This window comes from Linepithema humile, chromosome 2 (assembly GCF_040581485.1).
Source record: "Linepithema humile isolate Giens D197 chromosome 2, Lhum_UNIL_v1.0, whole genome shotgun sequence".
NCBI lineage: Eukaryota > Metazoa > Arthropoda > Insecta > Hymenoptera > Formicidae > Linepithema > Linepithema humile.
The window spans coordinates 11,068,460-11,089,490 of NC_090129.1; the positions used below are offsets into that span (position 1 = coordinate 11,068,460).

Consider the following 21,031-nt stretch of genomic DNA (forward strand, 5'->3'; position numbering starts at 1 on the left):
AAAGTTTGTAGTTTGCAAAGTTATTTGCAAAATTTTAGATATTGCTGTAAATGAATTAGATATTTTAATCTATGAGATTTTCTAAGATTTTATATTTTTTTTATACCACGTTTACGTAATATTTTCGATTCAAACTTGTGATATTTCTTGCGAATTATGCTTTGACCTATTTCGCTTGAGACTGGATAGTTTATCACGTCTGTCGGATTTTTCGCGGTTTACAAAATTTCGTGATAATATCGCTCCATGAGAATTATTATGGTTCATAGTCGAAAATTATATTTCGTAAATATACCAAAATTCTTATCTCTCTTCTTAGACTTTTTCTGTCTGTGCATAATCATAACTTGTTAGTGCTACGGTTCGCTGGTTATACATATCTAGACCGCAGAGGAAACCGATATCGGAGGAAGGACTTATCCGGTCTTATCGTGGACGTTTCCGACTAGCGTTAAAAACTGTTTATGCCGCGCGATGGTGCTAACTCGTGCGCGTGCATTCACATAATATCACGCTTTTCGCTTCGCTCGGACTTAAAATTAGAAAATACTTGGTTCATGAATATATATCAGCTTATGAATAATATTCGCATAACTCCATGTGTCAGTAGAATTATCCTCGTGTCTAATTTATAAAAAAAAGATGTATGCGATTTGCTATTATAAATTAATTTTTTTTATAGGGTTGTAATTATTTACATTATTGTAAAAAATATATACACATGATATGTGTAAATTTAGGACGAAACTAAAAAGAAAAAACACAAACAATAATATTCTATAGAAAAATATTTTTTTTCAGAAATAATTGTTTGATTATTTAACGATTAAAAATTTGGCTTATAATAATTTATGAGTCTTAAAAGTGCCGTGAAGTGATATCTTTGCTTTTTTTGTACAATGTAACAATATCCGCGTATTAGTAATCCGATAAACGTGCGGCACGCGGATGTTATCCGCACAATCATCATTCCGTCATCGATTCATTTACCGGAAATTTTCTACGAACTTCTTTCATGCTTCAGCACGATTCACAATCGATTCGATATCCGTTTAATTGTTACCGAGAGAATTCTCGAAGCTGATAGGCCAGAATACCGTTTTTGAAATCCTGAGAGGTTGTGTTAAAAATTTCCAAATAATAAATATGAGCATTATGAATGTTTAATCGTTACACGAAACTTTCAGGGCACGCAAAAGCGAAATTAATTTTCTAAATTTATTATATTCAACATAACATTCAATATGTACTTATAAGCATCATAATAAATTTCATTATTTATATCAGTGCAAGTACTTGGAGTCAATCAATGCGGTTTTTTTTTTAACGAAATATATTTTTGCGTAACCTCAAATGTTAATTTTAGCGAAATTATAACGGCATCTCCGATCGTACAATCGTACAATTGAGGCAAATCAATCGTCGCGCACCGGCCGCTTTCTCGCGCTCGCTCGCGAAATGCTCGTCTTATCTGCATGGCGCGGATGGTCGACGTGCGGAGCGGCTAAAAGCTTTGACCTATGGCAGTCGGTCGACGATAGCCGGCCCGCACATTCCACTCCGAGCGCACCCTTTCTGAATGGCCCGCCTGTTTCTCACTACGATCGCTCGACGCCGTTTTGCAACGGGCGAGAACTGCTATTGACATCGTCTAGCGTTTGAATAGCTTGTCCTCGCAAAGATCTAAATCAAATTTTAAGACGATTATGAATTGTAAAACATCTCTCAAGATCATTTTTTTAATCGAATTAAGAATAATTTCAGAGAAAAATTATTTCATAATGAGTTAAAGCTTTCATTCTAAAAAACCCGGATTTTGTGAGATTTATGATTCTTGAAAATTGCCACCGTTGTAAAGCATAATTCCGTGTATATAAAAAAATATTTCTCTATATGCGTTTTTAAATGATAGTAAGATTGATTGTTCTCGTATACAGAAAAAATGAATTCTTAACTCATGTATATTTTTATTCTTGAACGCTATTTGCCTTTATTTGAGTATGGAATGCTCTCTTCAGCTACAAATGTTCACTCGCATCATTAATAGATAGATTTGTGTGGAATATATTTTGTCCTCAAGATGGTATTCTTGTTTCTAAAACCGTTATACGGTTATAATAATCACATAATTCGAAAGCTATTTAATCTTGGATTAAAAATTACATTGAAAATTACTCGAGAGCTTCGCTTACATTCGAAGCTCACTTGTTTTCGCGCCAGCAGAGCTGTCAGGCGACAGACCGGGCTCATACGCACACAGCTGAAAATCGTTTTACAAATCATACCCGAGTAGAAATTAGACTAGCCGATCTTATATAATGACTAGTAGCAAGCTAGTATAGCTAAATAAAATTTTTAGAATATAGCTGATTACTAGCTGAAATTTATGATCAGTTTTTGTAATCTAGCTGTTGCATTATTAGATAAATTTTTATTCCATAGTGATAAAGACTTGATATAAATAGTAAAAAATAAGAAACTGAAATAACTCCAATGATAATAAATTTTATTACTACTGGATGAGAAATTTCTTCGTTTCGACAATTTGCCATTTATATTGGACAATGGATGTTATTTTAGAACTATCTAGTCAGTGTTGGTTATAAATAAATGCAAATTTACATCAGTTTTAATTTAATCAATGATAAAATTAGTATTAAATTATATTGTTAGAAAAAATATATATATAATGTAGTTCCGTCAGTTATAACATAATATGAAATATATGCAATAGTTAAAATGGTACGTGAAGTATTCATATATTCCGAGGATCCCGAATTAAAAATTATTTTAGGTAAGCGTTTCTTCAGATAAAATAAATCAATCGCACAAGAATTACAGACATTTCAGATAGAATCATCGACAACAAGACCACCAATAGAAAAATTGATAGAAGCTTGTTAAGATTAATTTAACAAAATAAGTTTTTTTCTCTAGCCATTAGCTAATTTCTTAAGCGCTATTCTAAGGATAAAATATTTTTGGATCAAGACATATTTGCGTTTCTTTAAGGATTTATTTTTTCGCTATAGCGAAATATTGAATTGAATCCGTAGTGAGCGGAGATCTTCCCACGATTTAAAATATTTCGCTGTAGGAATTCTTAAAGAGTCAGCCGCGCGCTCAAATATACTCGAGGTATGTACTCATTGCTGCGGTGATAAAACATATCGTGCGGTTACGAGTGCGCGGTAATGTAAATAAAACGTTAAATCCGATCCAAGAGATAGCGGAACCGGTGCTCCCGAGATTTCGAATGAGATCGATATAATCGTGTTGAGCTCGAAACATGCGCACGCGCGCCGCCTCAGAAGGACGACCAAGTAGAGCGGATTGATAAAACGAAACCGAAGGAAACTCGTGGAACATCCACGATTAATGATCTCGATATGCACGCGATTCTCAGAACGCACAATAAACGCGACTTGAAAGTTGAACGCGCTAAGAGCCCGTTACCGCGCTTAAATCCAACTACGCTGTTCTTCGATTACGCCGCTGAAACGCCGCTGAAACGCCGCGACTCAGGTGAATGAGCAAACGCGACGCACGCACACATATCTGATGGCGTATAATCGATGCAACAACATAATTTCGAATGCAGGTTCGCGCGTACGTACGTAACTCGGGAGTGGCTCTCAGCGAGTAGAACATTCAAGAGTTTGCTCGTGGCAAGTAACGCTCGACTCTTTCAACTTTGAACTCTTAATCGTGGAGTTGTTTATCTCAAAATTTTTTATTTCACCTTTCATCTTTGTAAATTCTTAATTCTCACACGCTTGCATTTTTTCTACAAATATCAATTATTGCTCAAATTAAAAATTAGTTCATAAATCTCGCTCGATGACACGCGAATAAGACGACAAGCGTAATATCATTCAATCTAGCCGATTCGTTTCTGATTTATCCGTCGACAATGTTGAAAGAAACCGAATGGAAAGCACGGAATTTCACGTCAAGTCAAAGTAAAAGCGCCACACGCTCGTCTCGAGGACGCGATCGATCGTGCTCGAACAAGGCTCTCTTCCACACCGTAGGCGCTGCGAGTGGGCTGGTGACCACCGAATCGAGAACTCCGCGGCCCACTCGTACCGCGCTCGCCCACGTAGAAACCGAACCTCTTGGTGGCCGCGTAGGTGCCGACCCGACGCCTCGCTAAGCCCTGTCGCCGTAATTCGGCCACTCCGATTTCTCTGCTTTCCGACAATTCGTAAATCCGTTATTAGGAAATGGAAAGTATCGAATTAAGGAAGTGAATTACTTGGCGTAATCAATATCCGAATACGTTGGAAGATTGTTTCTACGATGCAACTATTTGGAGGAGATATTTGGCGGAATAATACTGGTTTTAAAATGGCGTTGGTTCTCGAATAAACAGTCTTACAGCGGCTTACGCATTGCACCTATATGGAGAATATCCGAATGTAACACAATGTTTTGGTTGCGGTGGTTTTAGGTGGGGATGAAGCGCGTGTCGCGAGGGCGAGAGGAAGCGGACGCGGAGCATTACCAAGCCCCATCCTCGCTAATGGAACGCTCTCGTCGAGAGTGCCACCACCTCGCGCGGGCTGGGCAGTGCGGATTACCGAGGCGACACTTATCCCAACGTCAAATCAGCGTCCATCGGGTCCAGATACACCGTCGACGACCGTCGAACGATGGGCTAGCGAGCGGACGACACCGGTTTGGACGGGTAGTCGTGCCGCAGTATCGTCACCGTCATTGTCAGCAGCAGCAGCAGCAGCAGCAACGGCAACGGCAACAAACGCATCAGGAGGATTGTTCTCCGCAGCGGATCGAGGAGTCAGGGGACCAGCCAGCGTGGCTGGTGTCCGTCTTGAGCAACGGATCGAGGAGAGGCAGGAGCTGGAGGCGACGAAGAAGGTGGAGCATCAGCAGCAGCAGCAGCAGTGTCAGGATCTTTGGCAGCGGCGTCATCCGCAGACGCCAGCGAGCCCAGGAGTAGCTGGTCGTTTTGAACTGAGCGGTTGGCCGATGTCGCGTAACAATGCGATACCGCCGCCCTCGCGGCCTCTTTTCTCGCGAACGAACATTGCCGCGGGTGCGGTCGCCGACGGTTGTTTGGTCGCCGGCAACGATGACTGTGTCGGCGTCGGCGAAAGCGCGGATTCGCGGGTACACGATCATAGTCGACCGTTTCCGCCGCCGCGGTTACCGCTCGTACACGTGGCGACGTCGGTGCCGTCCGTTCCGCCGCCACCCCCGCCCCCGTCGGCGTCGAGCGCGAGGACTATGTCGGCGCCCGGCACGCCTACGTTCCGGGTAGCGCCCCTCACTATGCCTCTGACCCCATTATCGAGTTCCTTCCGGAGCAGGTCGTCCCTGCGTCGTCCGCAGAACGCGGACGCGTCGTCACCGGGCGACGCAAATTCCAGGAGCCTGTTGTCGCCATTGTCGACGGATGCGACGACGATCGCGTCGTCGCCGAGAAGTCCGGTCGGCGAAGTGACCCTCGCCGCGCCGCGACCGGACGGCGAGAGGACCATCAACGAGTACGTCGAGGCGCCGTTCAAGCACTCGTGCTGCAATCAGCAGGATCGACACCTCGACACGGATAACAAGACCGTCGGCGACTGTCTGAAGAACGAGAGGAGGCATCATCATCACCATCACCATCACCATCATCACCATCATCGGGGTCACGAGGACGCGGTGGTGCCTACTCATTGGACGCGCGGCCGCGCGAGGAATCAGGGTTTACACAGCGCGGCAACCGACATTTCTTCCGTCGTCCCGCTGGAGAACGCGGCGGCGGTGAATGCCGTGACGAAACAGCCGGTGTCCTTCACGAAAGAGCCGGCCAATACTCTCGGCACGAGGGACTCGACCAGCCTGTCCATCATATGCGACTTCTGTCGAAGATGCCGTTGCGAGTCGTGTCGGGAGCCACCCCCGCTACCCAGCAAGTGGCTCTGTAATAACACGTGCCTCTGCTCGGCTGAGACCGTCCTGGACTACGCGTCCTGTTTGTGCTGCGTCAAGGGTCTCTTCTACCACTGCGTGGACGGTGGCAGCGGCGGCGCCGTCGCCGGCGATGTAGATGGCGAGGACGTGGCGACAAATTGCGCGGACGAACCGTGTTCCTGCACCGGCAACCGCACGGCATCCAGGTGGGCTTGTCTGGGCGCCCTCACACTTATAATGCCTTGTCTGTTGTGCTACTGGCCGCTCCGCGGCTGTGTCACCATCTGCGAGGCATGTCACACGCGTCACGCCGCGCAAGGTTGCCGATGCAATCCCAGTACGATCAGCGGCAGGCATCATCCCATCTCTAGCGACATCGGGGACTCGAGGGATCCGGAGAAGAGGCTGTTGGATCCAGTCACGCCGGAGCTCTGAGCGAGGGAACTTGTCTGCCGGAGGAGTACGTCGCGTGTCCTCTATGTGATCGGTGATCGGATCGAGTTAGCCTGGAAACAGGAGAGACCGTTTTAACGGACGTGTCGGACAGCGTATGTGTGTGCGTATGTGTGTGTGTGTATGCGTGCGCGCGCGCGTGTGCATGCGCGCGCGTGTGTGCGTATGTGTGTGTGTGTGTGTGGATGTGGGTGTGTGTGCGTGTGTGGGATCAGAGGGAGCAAAAGTGAATTGCATCAAGTACAAGAGTTGCATTTAAGTCGAGGAGAACAATATCGGATCTTGACGAACCTGTACGTTTGACGTCGCGAATGTCTTTATTTATTATTCTTCCACGAACGAAAAGCGTGCGTGTGTGTGCGTGTTGGTGCGCGAAAAAGAGAGCGAGAACCTGTATATGAAAGAGAGAGAGAGAGAGGAGGGGGGGAGAAAAGTATGTAAAGGAGCGAGAACCTGTATGTTTGTGTTTTGTGGGTTGCATGCGCGTTGTGTGGCGAAAACGGTAGAGAAAAACGAGGTACGCGAATTAAGCGTATCGTCCAGACATACCATTTACGCATAGATAACTCTATACATAATGAATTATACGCATTGTACCACGCGCCGAGCGAAATCGAACGAATGGTAATATATCCGGGGGTCCGTAGCGAAGGGGAAGGGGGGGGGGGGAATTGCATACACAGAGAGAGTAAATAAAAAAAACTAAAATATATTATATATATAAATACATAAATATATATAGATAGATAGAAATGTATATTGTATATTACGTTTGTATAAAGAACAAACTTTTCTACGGTTAATTTATTTGCGGCTGTAACGCTAAGTGTATGGTTCATGATAGAGCGAAAGACAATGAATAGAACAATGAAGGGAGCATAAAGAGCAAAATGTACCAATGACGCGTGCACATGGACCAATATGACTGCTGAGTGAGGACCGCGATAAAAATTTTCCGACGCTAGAAGGAATAGCGAGCAGAAAAAGAGAGAGAGGGGGGGGGGGGGGGGAGGGGAATTTGTGCGCTGTACGTCACGTGACACATTTCGCGTAACATTTACAGATAGTGGCGTCGAAAGCGCGTTACAAAAGAGCCATATTGGTTGAAAATAGATTTATATCAAGAAGGTGGGGGGAGGGGGACGAGGGTACAGATCGTGGCGAGAGGTCTCGCATTTCCATTTCGTTTTCTCCAGTATTATCTAGTCCTGCGTGCGTTCTTTTCTCAGTTAGCATTTGTCTTTTAAGAATGGGCCATGCGGCGTGTACGCGCGGGAGTGGAGACGCGAGAAAGAGGGAGCCCTTTCCCCTCATCCCCGTTCGCCGGCTCGGCGATAATTTCGTTTCGCTATAAATAGAGATTGGAGATCGGTAAAATTGCAGCTGAATTCGCATTCGCTTACCTCGCCGATAAATCACAAACCAAGTTTTTTCTCTTTCTTTCTCTCGAGAAGCATCAGATAGCGCGACACGTATGTGCGACTGGTGCGTGATTTAACACTAGAATCACCAAGTTTAAAAAATTCAAACTGCTATACACGTGTGAAAGTATGAATTTTTTATCGAAAGCGTAAGATTACTTGAAGAAAATTCACAGTTTTGTGTTTTTCATCATTTTTGAGGATCAAGAGATGAAAGACGACAGTGTTGACAGCGAAAAGTACAACGATTCTAGTGTTAAATAATATTGTTGCGCGCCGGTGATTTTTCTCCATTTAAAACTCGTCTGCGCTGGTCGATCGATAGAATATTCGTATACGACGACTGATTCTCTTTCAGCGATATTCCTCGAAGGGAGTAGCCTCGCGCAAATCGAAAGCAATCGATCCAAGTGGAATTGCATGGCTCGCATGGTTTTAGCATTTCAGCGCAAGACGTGGGTGTATGATTGTGTGTAAGCGAATGTTCCGGATGTAACTGGGCCGATTGCATGGATAAATAATCAAAAATGGACGAAGACCGAATTGAGAAGCGATGTCGTGCGGACTGATGGGAGAGAAAGCACGCGATTCAAGCAAACTATCGTTGTATGATCTTAATTTGACACACGCTTCCTCGAAGTGAAATTATCTGCAATAGTGGGAATAAAGTAAAAAATTATTCGCATTACTCCACGTAATTTTACTCCGATTTCCAATACGTCTTTTTCTTACTTTCAATCTTGCTATGAAATATTCTTCCATATTTTTTTTTTTGGTTCGAATATTTACAGAAGATTGCGACGAAATATTGTAACTAGAAGATTGTGCGAGGATAGTTTGGTCGATATTATCTGAGAAAAACAATATGTTCATCCGATCGAAACGTTGAGCAAAAAGTATATTTCGTATATAAGCAAACATATTTTGGAATCATACACAACTAGTAGCAAGTAGCACGTAAGTACGTGTATGCGTGTACATAAATGAACGAGGGCGATAGAATCGTTTGCGAACGCAATTTTTATCTCGAACGATAACTCGATATTCTCTCTCTCTCTCTCTCTCTCTTTCTCTCTCCTTCTTTTCTCTCTTCCTCTCTCTCTCGATAACTCGCTCACCTTTCTTGCGAAGGGCGGGCGTTAAGACAACGAGAATAATAAGACCAGTACGGACGTGATAGAGGAAGGAAAGCACGAAAGGAGCGTTATGGCCTCAGTGTTGAACATTGTTAGAAAACATGATGAGGTTTTTAATGTACGACGAATGTGACGAGAGAAAACCGAATGTCGACGATTAATAGCCTTTTGTCGTTTCGCGATTCGCAAGCCGTTAATGATAACAATCATTTTCAGAGAACGTTTCTTACAGAATTCAAAGCGAGAAAGAATGAACGAACGAATGTCTCGATCGACATAAGCATTCTTCGACAGATTTTTAGGTCTCGAGCGACCAATTTTAATCATAACTTATCCGATTCTATTTTTTTTTTTTTTCTTTTCGATTTTAACTCAATCTACTTTTAGATAAATCGAGATTTATATATTAGGCATAACAATGTAATATTCTATCTCACGTTTCTTTTTTTCCTTTAATGTGCGTTGATCGGGGAGATGAACGAGATTTATGTTCGACCCGATTCGAAACCGCGATCCAAGCATAGACGTTCGAGGACAATGTGATTGCGCACCGATCGACTAGCGAAACCGTGAAAGCATATGAAGGCGTGAATGGAACGCGGGCATGCCTGTGTGTATGCTGTGTATATTGTATGTGGGTGTGTGATCGTACGCGCGCATGCGGATGTGTTTCGCCAAGCGAAAAAAACAAGTTTTTATTAACATTAAGTCTATACGATCTGTATATGTCTTGTAAATATATATATACATATATATATATATACATATATATATACATGCATAAACTATGTATATACTTGTGCATTTATATATTCAGCATGTTCGCAGAAGTCTATCGTGAAAGTATTTAACTATCCCGACAATTCGATTCTTTAGATTAAGATCTTTCTCCGTTCTTTCAGAGCTACGCAGCTACAATGACATACTAAGATTAGATTTCGGATAAAGCGTTCCCGACGCGAAAAGTCTTTCGCTGTCGACTGTTACGACGCATCGGGAGTTCATTTCTGCGTATTTGCTTTGCAGCCGATCGATAAGACGATCGTTACCAGAGAAGTCCCAGATCATCATTAGCGGGCAATTGAATGCACCACGGCGCGCGGCGAAGAAAGCGAACGGATGTAAGCCCGTTAGCCCGGGAGAGAGGCGGGGGGAGGGATGGGCGCACGACGCAGTTTTGCCGTAATATTCATTGCGGCTGCGAGTCCTTCGATAGAGGGATAAAATCGAGATAGCGGTTGTTAAGAAGTGTTAACGGCAGGATTATACAACATCTTATACTACGCGCGAGCGTGGTTAATAATTACCCCAAGAGACAAACTCGAAACAAGATACTGAGATAAGTGCATTGCGCATTCTACCCGTTAACGTGAAAATTAATTCTTCGCTCAAGTCAAAATGGATATTCTTTAAGGCAAATTTTCACCTCCAATATTAGATTTCCGTAAAAACGACGCGAAAATTAACTCTAACGGATGAAACATCTCCCTTGTTACTTCTCTTGCGTTTTTTATCAACTATTTTAACAGCGGCACTTTTTACAATAGTCAGTATTCCAGTGAGATATTCGCAGGTGCGCACCGTCTTGAAGATTATCCGCCAGAGGTTTTCATTCAGTAACGAATTCGTTAACGAAAGTCGAAAAAACACAGCCGTCCGACCATTGTTTGTTTGTCTCGTTCGTAACCGATTTGCGATGCCGTGCGTTAATCGAGGAGAGAGATGGAACGAAAAGGAGAGAAAGGGGGCGTGGAAAGGTCCGGACGCGCGCGACGAGCCGAAAATAAGAAGAGAGCAAAGCGGCCGGCTGGTCCAGCGGTGTCATGTGACCGGAAGTGACATTCCTTCTTCGTCTCTCCGCCGCCGTCTTCCACGAAGCCTCGTGGAGCCAGTACCAGGCTTCCCTCTTCCATTCCCTCCCCCCCTCCAAAATCTCGTCCTGCTCTTCGTTCCTCGCCGAGCTGTTACTTATCCCTTCCTCCACGCTTGAACGAACGCAGCAACAACGGAAGATTGCCCTCTCTTAGCGACTCGTTAAGCATGTCAAAAGACATCAAGGCATTACGAGGGACGTCGACAATGGATTTCCGCGTTTAAAGCGCGATGTCGAGATACCGTAAAAATCATACGGGCGGACCCCCTCCACTCGTCCCAATTGACGGGCTCGAATAAAACGTGGGAGTCGTCGCGTGATTATCAATGGGTCTATTCTTTCTGCAGCGTTGTCCTATACATACGCGCTATATAGCTTTTGCGCATGTGCGCATTCGGATATAAATATGCTTCAGCAATGGAGGGAAAGAGAAAAATTGTAAAAATAAAATAGATACTGCAAAAACAAATATTTAGATGGCGATTTTATGCTCGGATAAATAATGTTCCAAGTTTCTTCTATTTAGTTTCAATCTCTTACATCTTGTTGAGGTAAATATTCATTCGTGATTTAAAAAATATGATATATATATATATATATATATATATATATATATATATATATATATGCTTTGTTCTCATTCTTTAATTGCTAAATTGCAGGATGACATCGATCTGGTTTCAAAGTGTCGAAATAGGAGCCCGCGAGGTGACATAACGTTGCTATTCTTTCGCTCCTTAGCATCGTCAAATGACATCGAAGTGTTGAAATAAAATTCGGAAATTCATATAAGATTTCGCTTCCTGTCGATCTCGAATTACCGAGAGCGATATTAGCCGTTTTCATTTCGTGGTATCGAAATAAAAAACCGCGAAATAACATGGCCTTCCCATTCTTTCGTTTTCAAGCATCGTTGAAGTGACGATGATCGAGATACCAGCGAATAAAGCAAATTACTGAAACAAGTCGCCGTCTCCTTTCGGATTACAAAACGATGATGGTCGTTCTCCCACTTAAGAAGAACGGAAGGGCGCGGAATCGTTCTAACGTGGCCGCCGGTGCCGCGCACCTTGTTCCCGCTATTCAAAGGTCGCCGCATGCCGCCACGAGTACACCACTGTCACGGACAAAGACCTTCGACAAGTCCGGCTCTCAGCTCTTGCGGATGTCACCCGCAGCGACGCGACAGTGCGCCGAGCGAGTGGACACGGACCTAATTTTAGGGGACCGCGTTGCGCGCGTCCAACCGAAGGGAGGAAGAAGAAGAAGAAGGCCGGGAGTCACGACGGCTGAGCGGAAAGAAGGAGACGTTTTTCTTGGGCAGACCGAAACGGAGAACGGGAGCGAGCGAGCGAGCGAGCGAGAGAGAGAGAGAGAGAAAGAGAGAGGAGGAATTCGCACACGGTCGACGTCAGCGTGTTTTCGCGACGGGACCGGCCGCGAGTGTTCTATATTAAACTCCGGGCGGACGCGGGCAGACCTATTGCGAAACGGACGCCCTGATATTTTCGTTGCATCGCGCGAGTAACTGCTTCCGGCCGAATGTTCTCTGTCTCTCTCTCTCTCTCTCTCTCGCTCTCTATCTTTCTAGCTCTCTTCCTATACCATTCTAGCTACCACCTCGTCGTTATTCTGTCTCTTTCTTCCTTTCCCTCTCTCTCTCTCTCTCTCTCTATCACGGTTCGGCCGTCTTCCTCTGGATCGACGGGCGCAGACGACGGCCGTGCTTCTTCAGCCGGCCGGAAACACCTACGCACAGCCGCTGGTAGCGTGTGAGAGCGCTATAAGGTGGGATGGAGGCAATGGGATAAGCCTACTCACGAGAGATTGCTGTCGTCGACGACCTCTTCGCTTCTTGCTCTTGTTGCGTCTCTTCCTTCTCTTCACTCGCGCCGCTCGCTCCGCCTTCCCTCCTTCTTCGTTCTCCTCTCTTTCCTCGCCTCTCCGCCAACCTATACGATGGAATTCAACCAAGTTTTTTGCGTTCGCGAATAAACACCACCGTGCGATGGAAGGCGGCCCAGCCCAAAAGCCGATCGGTCCTCTCAGTCTCTTTCCTTTCTCTTTTCCCTTTGATATTTATTTTCTACTTGGTTGTAGGGAGAGAAGATACGACGGTGATGGCGAAATATGTCGCTTGAAGCTTTCATACAGAATCTAGTCAAAAGTCTTACTTAAGACACAGTTACACTTTCTTTAACATTCGTGAGTTTACAATCAATGTCCTTCTTTAAATTCGACCGGTTAATTCGTATAAACATGCAAGTTTTTTTTTTACAAAATTTTTAGCGTGGAGAATGGCGTATTAACGAAAGGTCTTTCCGCTAACTTGAATTTATGAAGAGGAATTTATGAAATGGAACGCAGAGGATTTCTGGTATGTGAGTTACGTGCAATAGGCGTGACCTTCTGAAGGTCAAGCCATACCAGGGAACGATGGACAGATCCCGACTTGACTGAGATATTACCTTTTCGACAAGAGAAATTTGAGTTTGCTGAAAGAGGAATTGATTATTTAATTTATCTGATTACTAAAATGCTTTCTTTGACTGAAATTTTAATACATCTTTATTCAAATATAAGAATCAGTTGATAATTTAGTATTTTATAAAATTAAATGTTAAGAATAATCCGAATGTTTTATTTAAATAAAGTGATTGCATTACAAAATATTTTAAAAAATTTATTTTATTTGTTGGAATTTATTATTATTTATTATTTATTTGTAGGGAAATATATAACAATGATAACCGTTAAAAATGACATTCCTCTTATTTATAAGTACAAATATTTAAATAGATTTTACAAACTGGTAGAATTAAAATGTAATAAGGTAAGTTTTAGAATGATTAAAAATTATGTACGATTATTAATTTGAGTATTTAATAAAATAAATTTCTCATTTCCTGTTTTGCTATTTTTCTATTTCTTTGTCACTTAAATATGACTTTTCGTGTTCAAGATTAAAGGTCATAACACACCACTTAAAAATCATATCACAATCATTGAACAAGTTAATTCAATTTTTTATTTAAAAATCTTTATTATAAATCAAATAAGGAAATTACGTTATATTAAAACGACAATCATGATAAGACTGAAATCAGACTGAAATTTACAGAATCTTGATATTTAAATAGATTTCACATAAAAGTAATATAATTCTTTTGCGTTTCTAATTTTTAATTACATATGTTCATCAAGAGAACGTTTTACGTAACACAGAAATTTGGGCACAAACCTTAAGTGATAGAACTGTCTGCTGTGTGTTCATTGGATTGCGTTATTGTTTTTTCAGCCGTACTTTTACTTTGCGCAGTTGTATCTTCATTCAATTTGGCTTCTTTTTTTATATCAGGTATTATCAATTTGTGATAATGACTTGTAATTAATGGTAAATGGGGTGCTATTTTACTTGGTTCTAGGAAGAGTGGTGGTGGAACCTAAAAATATAACATTTTTTTTTTATTTTAATATATTAAATTTTCATAGTAATATAACAAATTAGAATATATTATTTGTAGTAGTATATTAAAAAAATTCTTTATTAATCACTTATCAGTTTTAAACAATGACTGGTAATAATATCCAAAGTTATAATAATTAATGTTAATATTAGATGTTAATAAAATGTTTTAACATTGACTTTAATTAGTACTTTCATATACTCAAAAATGATTATGCTGGTAATATCTTAAACATTTAAAACTTGAAAATAGTTATGTCTTTTTACTTACTTTAATGACTTTTACTTACTTTAATGTCTTGAACTTTAGCTTCCCGTGATGTAAACTCACGTAATAAATGATCTTTACCAAATTCATGATAAACACGAGTATCATTTATTCTTAGCATCACATTATCAATTCTCAAAAAATATCGCAATAATATAAAGAAACTGCTGGGCATAACCCTCTGCACAAAAATTTGATCAAAGGACCAAATTAATTTCATTACACATATGTCATCACAAAGTTATTCATTATAAAATAACTTACAATTTTCACTGAACTCACTGCAATACCATTGTCATGAAGTTCGTCTTCAAACAGTGTTAAATCATGATAAAACAGAATCTTATCTCTCTGCCTTAATTTATCCACATCAATTCTCTCATTTGTTTCTTCCAATTCAAAGCCACACGTTGTACCAGTATAATCAGTAGTAAATGTCCAATCAAAAGGCTTTACTTTTTCTTCCAGATATTCGCTGCTTTCCGATCTGTTGATATATATGAATAGAAAATTTATATATAATATTTAATTATTTTATTAGTAACAACATAATATTTAAATACTTTATTAGTAATTATTAAAAAAAGCATATATAGTTTCATATACCTAGATTCTTTCCACGCTTCTGCACAAGCAAGCTGCACATTAATTTTGCCATTGGAAACATATTTCAGAGCATCTAAAGCATTGAACTTCAGTGATGGTCCATCCTGATGTACCAAAGACAGCACATTATTAGGAAATACCATATCTGGCATATGTGGCAATTCTAATGTGTTACTATACCTAAAAATTAAGAATTGCATTTTTAAATATAATTTCTGAGTATTTGTATTAAATATTACAATATACAAGTTAACACTTAACAAATTATATACATGCAAAATTGGCAGGTGCTTGCATCTTCGGAACCACAACCGTTTTCACTTTTGGAGCACTTAGAATGAAGTATATGAGATTGCGTATACTTGATACGCCATGGAGGGCAAACATGTTCCTCTTCGTTCACTGGCAGCCTTAAAATGTCAATACCACCGTGCACTTTTATAGTCGTCATAGTCTAAAAGTGAAAAGACTTTTGTTAAGAAAATCTGACTTGACATAGATTAAAGTAGAAATCTAAATCTAGAAACTAAATAATTAGATATTTAGAATAAATTTTTATTTTCAACATTCTTTTACATAATAATAAGATAACAATTACATATTAGACATGTATATATAAGTACCGAATTAATAATTATTACAATGTTACCAAAGTTAATAAAGTATTTGTCTTGTACTTACTGCACCGAAAAGGAAAACTCAGTTTTTATAATGAATAAAAGAAAGTTTTTAAGAAACATCAGTATTTCAATCTATGCTGGTTTTTATTTGCGTTATGTTAATCGGTTTTAGGTTATCTATGTTGTGGAACAGCTGTGTAAAATGACTTTAACACCATGGGCTAAGTAATAACTGAAGTGCTCCAAACTTACTTTAAAAGTTTGTCGCGTCACAATTGGTTTGTTCTTTATAACTAAACTGGCTGCACTAGTTCAGAGTTTATCTTTTTCCCTCCACATTGGAAGGAGAAAGATAAACTCTGAACTAGTGCAGCCAGTTCAGCTATAAAGAACAGACCTAATGCTATACATGCTCTTACTCGCTCCAATACGCTCCAATCTGTAGTAACGTAATACTATAGATTGGAGCATATTGAAGCGAGTAGGAGCATGTTGTAGCATTGCGCACGAACAAACTTTAAGGCCGGAGCACAGACTTTTACATAAGGCATACGCATAAGAGCCTATCCAGACAAACTTGCAGTCGTATAAACATATGCATAAGGAAATTGACTGGTCCATTTCCTTATGCATTTGCTTATGGACTAATCAAGGCCCTTAAGGCTATCACACACAAAATAACATAACTGCATATGCATAGCATAAGACCGTCTCGACCAATGAACATCTAGCATAAAGGCGCCATATTGATTTACATAGCATGCTCATTGGTCGAGACGGTCTTATGCTATGCATATGCAGTTATGTCATTTTGTGTGTGATGGCCTTTAAAGTTGATCACTTTTCAGGTTACGAAACCTGTTATACCGACGAAATATAGTGACATAGATATGCGCGCGGTCACGCGCGCATGCTCTGTTAATCCAAGGATAAGTCAGAGTTAGGTTAGGTTAGGTTAGAGGGATTGTTTTTATGTCGGTCGTGCAGGGGCAGGGGGCAGAACCCTTCCCCCGCTTACGCGTGAAAGTTTGAATATTATGACAACGCATGTGCGCGTGATTGCACCGCATACCCATGTCGCTATGTTTTATCGGTATGACAACCTGAAAAGTGGTCAATTTTAACGATTAATGTCTCGCTTCGCGGGGTAGAGCGACACTTTTTTCTGCGAAATTCTTTCATTTTAGACAAAAACGCGTCGAGTGAGCATAAATTTATCAAAATTGGAGGTGAAGTAGCGATACTAAATAATTAGCAAAATGCCGAACTGTTGCTTCAAAAATTGTAAAAGCAGAACAGCGGTCAGGTGGAAAAATAAAAGTCAAGTGGCGTTTGAAAAATTGCACGGAAAAATTTCGTTTCACAAGTAAGTATTATTTATTATTAAAATTATTGCTATTATTTGACAGAAATTATTGACAATTATTAAATATATATAATTTAATATTATGCAATTTTATGATTGCAGAGTTCCAAAAGATACACAGCGACGAAAAGTGTGGCTGGATCGTGTTGGCTTAGGTTCTAGCTATGTATCTCAACATGCTTACCTGTGTTCCCTGCACTTTGACAACGCCGATTTGGACAGAACTTCTCTTTCTTGTATTAGACTTCGAACAAATGCACTTCCAAAGGTAATAATTTTCAACAGTTTTCAGAATGTGTAACAGTGTGGTTAAAGATATCAGATACGGATGTCACGTATATTCCCGAGTTTACCTGTTAATGTAACTAGAGACACAGGAAGAATGTTTGTGATGTTATGTGCGTTACGGTGAAAATTCCTGTTACTGTGAGGAAAACTCGTAATTACGGACATGGAAAAAACTCCTGTATAAACTCGTAATATCTTTCAATCATTCATTCAATCGACAAAGTAAATAGCATAGCTGTACAATTTCAGATATTTCCTACAGAGACAAGCAGTTGCGACGAAACCAATAGTGAGCGGGTGGAGGAACAACATTCGATAAAAATGGAACAGCTACTACACGATACGAGTAATACGAGTGAGGTACCATTCATAAAATGCGAGTTTGAGGATTTTGAGAATCAACAGGTCCAACAGAGTGATGAATTAGACATGGACATCGATATAAAAAGTGGTAATAATGAAAGTAATTTAGGCGATATTATACAGAAAATCACATCGAAAGTTATAATCGTTGAAGCAGTACTTTTATGTGCTGTCAGAATGTTTACGTAGATTAATCCCTCTGAGAGCGATGCCAAGTATACTCGTCATAAAATGTTCTACATGCGGAATATTTTTTATAACTTATTTGCTTGTAGATGGCCGTAAGCCAATTTGATTAATATTATCTTCATTTGGATGGTATTATTGTTTACTATGATTGTAATTAAAATTTTTGTCAGCAAAATTGGTGCGCAGGGGATTACTTTGTTATTTTTTATGTTCACATATGAGTAATACTGTGTTTAAGTATTATTGATTTTCAATTATTGTTTAGAAATTGAAGCAGCATTGGAGGAGAATTATCCCATAGTAACTACCCCAAAGCAAGTCGACTTACCAAAGCTAGTCAGCGTAGGAACCATCGTGTCGCCGTCACTCAGCGAGAATACTCCTCGGAAAGTTTTTCAGAGAACTGTTTTGGAGAATATGAAGTCAACCTACAAATCCAAAATCAAGAGCCTCCAACAGCAACTGCGGAGAAAAGAGAAGCGTATTGCTGATATGCAAAGCATCTTAACTGCATTGTGTAAAAAAAATCTTATTGGTGCCGAACAACTGGACGTACTGAAGGATTTAGATACTGTTAATAAACATTTACTGAAACGTGAGGTTGCTAAAACTAACAAGCTATCAGTGACGTAAAAATTCAGTCCTGAATTAGGATCTTTTGAACTAACTCTTTATTGTTATTCACCGCGAGCGTATACGTACGTCCGCTTAACATTCGATACTTGTTTGCCCCATTCGAAGACATTGAGCAAATGGTACCGAACAATAAATGCTGAGCCAGGTTTTCATGCAGAAGCTTTAAAATCAATTGCAGATCGTGCTAAAGCTATACAATATCCACTTTTTGGTGCATTAATATTCGATGAAATGGCTATAAGGCAGCATGTCGAATATATCGGTCACAAGTTAGTGGCTACGTTGATATGGGGCCTGATATTGAATGTAGTGAAGGAGAAATAGCTACCCAAGCTTTAGTTTTTTGAATTGCATTAACGGGTCTTGGAAGATTTCTATTGGATATTTTCTTGCAACGTCAATGCGGAACAGAAATGTAACCTTGTTCTGCAAGCATTGACACTGCTACACGACCACGAAATGAATGTAATTAGCGTGACGTTTGATGGTGCGCCGTCAAACATAAGTATGTGTAGTAGGATGCAACCTAAATATAACGTCCTTTCAGACTCATCTTGAACATTCCAGCTCGGAGGAACCAGTTGCGATATTGTTTGATCTGTGTCATGTGCTGAAGCTGTTTCGCAACTGCCTTGCAGAATACTCATCAATGGTTGATGACGAGGACAACCTAATTCAGTGGAAATACTTTGTCGAACTGAACAATTTACAAGAACAGGAAAAGTTATATTTAGGTAACAAACTTAGGAAGCGGCATATTTTATTTTTTAAACAAAAAATGAAAGTTAAGCTCGCTGCACAGACTTTCAGTACATCTGTAGCAGATGCATTAAAGATATGCGATTCAGATTTGCAGCTTACCGAATTTGCAGGTTGTACACCAACAATCAGAACAATAAGATTGATAAATGATCTATTTGATATTTTAAATATCAAAAGCATGAAACAATGGATTCAAACAGGCATTGCATGAAGGTAACAAGGAATAAAATAGGAATAATAAAACGTATTTCACGATTTATCACATCATTGCACGGGCCAAACGGCCCGTGAGAGTCGTGTACTACACTTAATTAGAGCGAATAGTAAATAAATATGTTAACGTTAGGTTGTATTCAATAGAGCGTTCTATTACTAAAGATAATTTTTAAGTGACAGGCAGGCTGCTATGAAGGTTGTCTTATTTAAAGGCCACTAAGGCCATATAAGTTAATAAATATTTTAATGTTGTAACAAACATATCAATAAAACGTACTTAGATATGATTACTTACTTTACATATTTATATTACAATTACTTTACTTATCATCTCTACTTTTATATTATTCATATATTAAAAATTCTCCATAATTCAATTTTTATGCCGATTTTACAGGTTACTTAAGGTTATTTAAAGGTTATTTAAATTACAAACATACTTCATTTATTACCTCTATTTTTATATATTCTTTTATATATTATATATTATATATATTATATATTATATATTATAATTTTGAATAATATTCATATATTATTATATAATTATGAATAATATTCATATATTATAAATTCCACGCTCGTTTAATTACCCGTAGCCGCCATCTTGGTTGGCTAGTTTTCCCCTTGCTTCTCTGGCTTCAACCCGTCTCGCTTACTCTCCGTCCATATATTCTTGCGTCCATGGACGCAAGATAATAAATTGATTGACTATACTATGTTCTGGACACTTTTTCGCCGACTGAATTTTTATTAACTGATTTGCGGTTGGTCAATATTGTGAACAATATAGTACTTATATTTAATGCATTATTATATATAAACTGTGTAGTTTAGTTATTTCTCATTCTATGCTTCGCATATTTTCAATTTGTTTCTCGTTCTATTTTATTGACAAAATACATCATATTTAAACATTTATTTTATCTTTAATCTGGCCTGTATTATTTTTCATCATTTTATTATTATTATTGCATTGCTCACATATAATATAACATTAATTTTCATTATTATTTGACGTAGCATATAACAAAATGCCAATCAGAATTAATTAGTTGTGTTATTTTATAAAATAATATATATAAAATATATACAAGATTAATTTCTTTTTTCATCGACACAAGATAAGATATCAAATTTTTTTGGTTAAAATTTTTTCGAATTATTTCAGTTTGATTCTTTTTTAAAGCTCTGTTTTCTTGTACAAAAATTATATCAATTATATCAATTTGCTGCAATTTGGTTCTACACGTAACTTAAGAGCGACAAAAAGTTAATTTAAACAATGCAAGAAACGTAAAATTAACTTATAATTTTGATGATTAGAAGTAAAATTTTATTTAATTATTTTTTTAGATAAAATAAGAGTTTTAATAAAAATTTTATTTTCTAAAAAAGCTACAAAAAATATTTTCTTTTCTTCAAATTAAGAAAAATTAGATGTCG

General features: G+C 39.5%; 3 protein-coding genes across 5 annotated transcripts in view; 2 read left to right on the forward strand and 1 right to left on the reverse strand.

The window, feature by feature from the left end:
• The window catches only part of sty (sprouty), a gene marked incomplete at its 5' end in the record, with an annotated part of 33,049 nt that extends 23,287 nt beyond the window's left edge, over window positions 1–9,762 (forward strand). The window contains one exon of the mRNA XM_012362470.2: window positions 4,454–9,762. Coding sequence (XP_012217893.2) covers window positions 4,454–6,357 — 1,904 coding nt within the window. The remainder of the gene's footprint in view (window positions 1–4,453) is intronic.
• A 4,048-nt stretch (window positions 9,763–13,810) lies between these two features.
• LOC105669476 (TIP41-like protein) lies at window positions 13,811–16,023 on the reverse strand. Its single transcript, XM_012362461.2, has 6 exons — window positions 15,827–16,023; window positions 15,418–15,599; window positions 15,146–15,325; window positions 14,804–15,026; window positions 14,562–14,720; window positions 13,811–14,248 (listed from the first exon to the last, which is right to left on the reverse strand). Exons 2-6 carry the CDS (start codon window positions 15,594–15,596, stop codon window positions 14,048–14,050), a joined length of 942 nt encoding a protein of 313 aa, XP_012217884.1. The 5' UTR covers window positions 15,597–15,599; window positions 15,827–16,023; the 3' UTR covers window positions 13,811–14,047.
• Window positions 16,024–16,706: 683 nt separating this feature from the next.
• On the forward strand, window positions 16,707–19,884 carry LOC105669487 (uncharacterized). Of its 3 annotated transcripts, none has more exons than XR_001100272.2 (5): window positions 16,707–17,131; window positions 17,234–17,399; window positions 17,669–17,870; window positions 18,237–19,341; window positions 19,480–19,884. XR_001100272.2 is itself a non-coding variant. In XM_012362479.2 (4 exons), the coding sequence occupies exons 1-4, from the start codon at window positions 17,025–17,027 to the stop codon at window positions 18,602–18,604; spliced, it is 843 nt and encodes a 280-aa protein (XP_012217902.1). In that variant the 5' UTR covers window positions 16,707–17,024; the 3' UTR covers window positions 18,605–19,884. The 3 variants fall into 3 exon arrangements, 1 of the variants encoding a protein (XP_012217902.1); XR_001100273.2 differs by having other exon boundaries at window positions 18,237–19,072; window positions 19,155–19,884; XM_012362479.2 differs by having other exon boundaries at window positions 18,237–19,884.
• Window positions 19,885–21,031: the final 1,147 nt, after the last annotated feature.

What these genes read in the sequence shown, in the direction of transcription:
- LOC105669476 (XM_012362461.2), bottom strand. Translation starts at nt 15,596, where the DNA reads ATGACGACTATAAAAGTGCACGGTGGTATTGACATTTTAAGGCTGCCA. An exon ending in CAGTGAGTTCAGTGAAAATT is followed by an intron (nt 14,721 to 14,803) that starts GTAAGTTATTTT and finishes ATTTTTGTGCAG; the next exon opens with AGGGTTATGCCCAGCAGTTT. An exon ending in CTAAAGTTCAAGACATTAAA is followed by an intron (nt 14,249 to 14,561) that starts GTAAGTAAAAGT and finishes TTATATTTTTAG; the next exon opens with GTTCCACCACCACTCTTCCT.
- LOC105669487 (XM_012362479.2), top strand. Translation starts at nt 17,025, where the DNA reads ATGCCGAACTGTTGCTTCAAAAATTGTAAAAGCAGAACAGCGGTCAGG. An exon ending in GGAAAAATTTCGTTTCACAA is followed by an intron (nt 17,132 to 17,233) that starts GTAAGTATTATT and finishes TTATGATTGCAG; the next exon opens with AGTTCCAAAAGATACACAGC. An exon ending in GGACATCGATATAAAAAGTG is followed by an intron (nt 17,871 to 18,236) that starts GTAATAATGAAA and finishes ATTATTGTTTAG; the next exon opens with AAATTGAAGCAGCATTGGAG.